Source organism: Eublepharis macularius, chromosome 2 (assembly GCF_028583425.1).
Source record: "Eublepharis macularius isolate TG4126 chromosome 2, MPM_Emac_v1.0, whole genome shotgun sequence".
Classification (NCBI taxonomy): Eukaryota; Metazoa; Chordata; class Lepidosauria; order Squamata; family Eublepharidae; genus Eublepharis; species Eublepharis macularius.
This window is the reverse complement of record NC_072791.1, coordinates 24,763,162-24,769,161: the sequence shown is the minus strand read 5'-3', so window position 1 is coordinate 24,769,161 and position 6,000 is coordinate 24,763,162. Positions and strand designations below refer to the sequence as shown.

At 42.0% G+C, this 6,000-nt stretch overlaps 1 protein-coding gene across 1 annotated transcript in view; it reads left to right on the top strand.

Moving 5' to 3' along the window:
* The first annotated feature begins 4,816 nt into the window (after positions 1 to 4,816).
* Positions 4,817 to 6,000, top strand: part of EVL (Enah/Vasp-like) — a 140,878-nt gene continuing 139,694 nt past the window's right edge. The window contains 1 exon segment of the mRNA XM_054970620.1: positions 4,817 to 5,014. Coding sequence (XP_054826595.1) covers positions 4,992 to 5,014 — 23 coding nt within the window. The 5' untranslated portion in view covers positions 4,817 to 4,991.

Here is a 6,000-nt window from a genome sequence, read left to right as displayed (position 1 = left end):
AAGCGGTTATCAGTAAAGCAGCACAATAAAGAGTAGATAGAGGAATTTCAAGGCGTAAGATCTCATTGTGTCAGATGTAGAGTAGCTTTTAAAAACTTAGCAGAACATGTTAGAAAAGTAGAGGTTCATCACTCGGAAAGTTTGCCAGCCCTGGGTTGGGAAATTCTTGGAGATTTGCAGGTGGAGTTTGGGGAGGAAGGGTTTGAGGAGGGGAGGGACCTCCAGAGGGTATAATGTCATAGAGTCCACCCTCCAAAGCAGGCTTTTTTTCCCAGGGGAACTGATCTCTGGGGTTAGGAGATCAATTGTAATTAGAGTTCCCAGGTCCCTATACCCTCCCAGCAGGAGTGGGGGACTCGGGACTTCTCACGTGTGTGCTCCCAGCAAGGTGTGATGCCATCACATTGGCCACAGGAATGCTCCCATGCTTTGCTTGGAGCCAATTCAGCCCATTTGGGGCCAAAATTGGCTCCAGAGAAGTAGGGCAGCACACTCGCGGCTGGCACAATGACACCACTTTGGAAAGTGATGTCATCTCGCCCTGCTGGGAGCATGCTAGGTGCACACTTTCCTGCTGGTGGCGGGCAATCACCGGGCAACAGGGCAAACCTCTGGGAGATTGCTCACCACCGGTGGGCAACTGGGAAGCCTAGTTGTAATTCCAGGAAATCTCCAGGCTCCACCTAGAGGCTGGCAAAGCCTATCCCCAACCTGTTCTCCCAATCTCAGGGTGATGGGACTCTATCAGCTCCTTTTAAGTGCCAAAAGGAAAGTTTCTAGTCCGTATCCACGTTCATAGAAGCTCTCCATACCTCAACAATGCCTTTCCAAAATTAAAGAATATCCTACCGCAGAAGCGTTAAGCACAGCCTATACATAAAACTGTAGGAGGCCCAGAAAAATTAGGAACGTTTTGGGGAAAGGGGGTTCCTGATGGCCCTCCCCCAGTTTTTCCAGTAGAAGAACTAGAAATCTTGGGGACAATTGAAGAAAGCTCCAATGAAATATATTTTCCCCTTTGAATGAAGTATTTTTAAGACCAGGTTTTACTACTCTTAAAATGCTTTTAAAGAGCTGTGTAGTGTGTCCTAAATTTTAAAAATTCCATCTTCTGGGTTTTGATAACAGGATAACAACCAATGAAGACTCATGGGGGAGAACAAACCACCGTTGGCACTTAAAAGGAGCTGATGCCCCCCCCCTCTCCTGCAGCTTTACAGACTCGTATCACAAGTCATAAGTAGAAATGATCTACTGCAGTAAACAAATGTACCCATTTGCTAATTTGCCAAAAATACTAAAATGATGCAAATGTTAAAAATCAAGCTACTGTTGCACAGAAAAAAATGTATATATTTATGGTGAAACTTCCTTAAGTTTCACAGCCATTTTGAAGAGGCTCATTTAGTTTTAAATCCCCACACATACTTCAACAAATGTTTTTGATAGTAGCTGAAGCATGAACAAAAACGGCTTGATCTAAAATCAGGGATATTGATTGAAGCTTTCCTGTTGCATGATTGAAATCATATTTAAATAAACTTTTAGTTCTTTTTTTATCCAGCACATTGATGTGTAAGGTGGCGTGCGCACACTCATATATAGCAGTTCTTTAAAAATAAGTTTTATTGACAGTGATTTAGCAGTAATTAACTGCACTCCCCTCCATCAACTTTTTCTGGTGTTTTCATAGGTAGGGTGACCTTATGACTATATGGGTTTGTATTCAATGAACTGTAAGAGTTCCACTTGTACAACCAGGCAACTATGTCTCTCTTCCTGCTGCAGCCCTTTCCACTTGCCCGAAAGCCATTCCTGATGGTAAGGCAGGTTTTTTTGTCACCTGGAGTAGGTATGCCACCTGTTGCCTCCCACAAGATCAAGCTAAGCTTGTTGCTAACTGATGTTTGCTTGTTTATTTATGTTATTTATAGCCCGCCTTTTTCACTGAGACTCAAGGCAGATTACACAGTGTGAGATTAGTACAGCCAGTTTCAAGGATATTTCCATAACCACAATTTTACAAAGACATAGCATTAGTAAGAATCCAATACAGGGTGCCTCCTAGAAGGGGAGGTGAAACTGACAGCAATCTTTACTGGCTCTGTAGAGAGGAGAATTTGACAAAGCCTTCCAATCTCTTTTAAAACTCAGGTTCCCGGCTAACATTGCAACTCCTTTCACATGCGCGTCCTCGTGTTATTCATCTCTTGTAGTTTAGTGCTCAGTCCCCACTTGGAGGTTGGCAACCCTAAGGAAGCTGCAGTTTGTCAGGGGTGTGGAGGTGTGTGGGGGTTCAGTGAAAATCCTCTTGTAAAAGGAATGGATTTGCGCGAGGGCTCTTCAGAGACCTATAGTCAGTTTTGTTTCATGAGGCAAAATGGAGACAGTTTGAAAACAGATTATTAACTCGATCTTGAGGAGTCTACCCATTTTATTTAGAAACTTCAGGGAGGAATTACTCAATTATTTCTGCATTCATCATTACCCTCAAAAAATGGTAGCAGATGGACGATAAAATTTTGAGTTTTCGTCTTAAGTATTGATTAAACTCAGAGGTTGTACAGATGCTGCTAGGAAATGGCTTTGTTCGTGTGGTAATTATGTTCAGTCCATTCTTGTGGGACATTCTAATAATAATTAATACTAAGGAATTAGAGTATTAATTTCTGGTAGGTTGGAGACAATGATGGAAGACTACTTTTGATCCTGTTGTGAAAACCGGGGTCAAAATTAAAAATTTAAATGATCTTTTGATTGGAATATTTCATGCCATGGACCTCATTCTGTATGAAGTGTTCAACAGACTGAATGAGGGCCAAACTACAAGTGATGAATGACACAGGTTGGACACTTGTCAGCTTCCCTCAAGTTTTGATGGGAAATGTAGGCAGCTTGGCAGAATGTTGGACAAGTGACCGTTGAAAAGTCCATTGGACAGCAGTCGGAGAGCCAAGCTGCAAGACCAGGATGCCTACATTTCCCATCAAAACTTGAGGGAAGCTGACAAGTGTCCAACCTGTGTCATTCATCACTTGTAGCTTGGCCCACAGTTAATGTAAGTGTTTTGGCTAAGATCATTTCTATAACCTGTGTCACACCCCCTCCTCAACATTTTACAGAAGAAAATAGGCACAGCAGTTCTTTAATGAGATCCAAAATAAAGTTGTTCCTCCTCAATTCTCTTGTGCAAATATTGATGACAAAATTCTCGGTGTATGGGGTAGAGATGCTGCAGAATAGCTGCTGATAAATGCATGAGGCTATTAGGACCAAGGGCATCTAATAAAGAATCTGTGGTAGTCTCCGCAAACCATGGCTGCCATCCTAAGAGCACTTTTTTGAGAGTAAGCCTCATTGAATAAGATGGATCTTACTTCTGAGTAAATGTGCCTAGGAATGTTCTCTATGATTCTGAGTCAGTGTAGACTTAAACTAGTTTAAATTTGTAATCCCTTGGCATCACAGGAGTTACAAAGCACAAAGGCAGAACTTCAGTTGAATTTCTAGAAACATGCAGGTGTTTTTTCACTTCCAACACATTTGTCCATGTACACATATTCTGGAATGGTTTAGAATTCGTGTCTTTATGTGAGCAGATCTAGAGAACACCTAATTGTACATCTCTGGCTCTGAGGCACGAAATTCTAGCAATTACATAATGTTAAACTCTGGATGAAAATCTACACATTCTTGTTGCAAAGCAATAGCACCTTAAAGACCAACTTGATGCCCAAGGTGTGAGCTTTTGAGAGTCAAAGCTCCTTTCATCAGATACAAGAATCATTTTAGGGTTGAGTACAAGCTGTGGTTCCCTAACCACCCAAGCAGTCTTAAAACCTCCCCAGATTTTGAGGGGACAGCTGGTGCTTCTTTGACTGGAAATATTCCAGGAATATTCTTCCTGGAATGCATCCTGCTCACCGTGCGCTTATCTCCAAATTATAATACGCTGACACCTCTCTCTCTCTTTCTTTGAAATCTTATTAGACATGGCTTCTTTTCCCCAGCCCTTTCTTTCTGATCTGTTCTTTTATGTCTTAATAATGAACCTTGAAAAGAAACATGGCATGATCATGTGTAGTGGAGTTTCCTATTTGTTCCCATGACCCCGTGATGTCTTCTGACCTAGAATGTTCGGCATGGTTCCTTCAGCTTGTTGCTAGGCAGCCCAAGTCACACGCTTTAACCCCGGCACCTTGAACTTTCCTCAGCTTCAATTCACTGCTGGCTACTTTGAAACAGGGATTCAGTATTCGGTCTTGTTCAGCTCGTTTACTCCACTGTGATTCCGTCCCACATTAACCGTTAATTTTCTATGAGCCAAATGTTTCAGTGATAATTGGATGCTGTGGCAATTTTGGGGGAGGATGTGTGTGAAGCAAATGTATGTGGTTGGACTTACCTTCTTTGTGGTAAGGGCAGCCTTCTGGAATGTCAGATGTTTTAATCAGTGGTTGTGGCTTCCATGGAAGGTGTGGTCTGTAACTGTCATTCTGTGCCATGTGCACAGAATTAATCCGACTTGTGAGTTAAGTCAGCTTAATATAGGCTAGAGCGGAGCTTTCAGGGCCCTAGTTAATGTATCCTGTTGGGACATCAGCAGTATTCTGTCTTTGAGCCACACACACACACACAGCAAATCAAGAATCAGCGATGTTAACTGCAGTGTATGTCAGGTTCTGTACGTATGGCACTGATTTGGCTGAAATAATAAAGATATCTGCCTGTATTCTTGGAGTGTGCTGCATTAATCAGACTCGCTGGCACGATCACATGGTATTCTATCGTCTTTCCCTGCGAGTTGCTGCTTGCCTGCAGCTGGCTGAGCTGCAGGCCAGTTATCTGCAGACCCTTTTTTCCTCCCAGAATCTTTCCATCCTACTGCTGTCTGTTCATGCCTGTGGTTCCGACCAACTTAATGTTTCTCCTGTGCCTTAGGAAGGTTATTTTTGCAGATTTCAAGGCCTCTCTGCCTGATCATCTAGGCCATGTACGCATTTGAAGAATTCAGGTAGGCTGCGTGTTTTGAGACATCAGCATGCTTTTTTTCTTTACCCTCCTGTTCTTGCACGAATTTTTGCTGTGTAATGTCAGGCAGTTGCGAAAGGGTTTCGTGATGCAAAAGGGGGGTGCTTCCCCCCCCCCTTGTATAAAAATTCCAGCCCTTCTGTGATATTTGGGAGGTGGGTGTGTCGAGGATGAGCTTCAGGTAAACAATAGCTACAGACGTGTAAGAGCTTCTTATGCCTTTCTGGGATTTTTTAAAAAATCGCTCTTTGCAGCTTGAAACTGCAAGTACTGTCTAGAGTTATAAATATAAAAACCTGCTGTTCCGTCAGGAAACCTAAAAGTATATTTTTGCTATTTTGGATGCTTCTCCTCTGGAAGGAATGCAGATTATGATAGTTAAGGGGCAAAATATTGATGTTCAGAATGATCGTACATGGGATTAGGTGGGGAGGCTGTTGCTGGCTGCTTGTGGTTTCAAGCTGCAGGATTTCACTAAAACCGTACTGTAAAAATAGAATACTCTCGATGTTAGTGCGTGTCTTTTATTTTGGACGGATTTTTTAAAGTGCAGGGAGGCTGCTGTGCAGGAAGACCATCTTTTAAATTAAATATTCTATTCCAAATGCTTACTTCCTAGGGGGTGTTGTGTCTGGCAATTGTTTATAACACTCCCCCCCCCGGTTATGTAGGCTTGAAGATCTGCTAGGTATAAATAAATCACAGTAAAAGCAATTTTGAGCAACAGTACATTGATCTGTTAAATTGCCTGACCTTCAGTGGGCTTGCACATTTAAGAAAAAACACTTTTATTGGTAAAAAAAAAATAATGGAATTATCATAACCAACTCTGTATTTTATGTCATTTCAATAATGACAATTTTTAAAAAGCTAACTTGGGAGATTACACATATAGATGAGAGAAGGGGATTGTTTAATAGAGGATGTAACCTGATTGGGGAGAAGTACTGGATTTGCTCGAAGGCATTT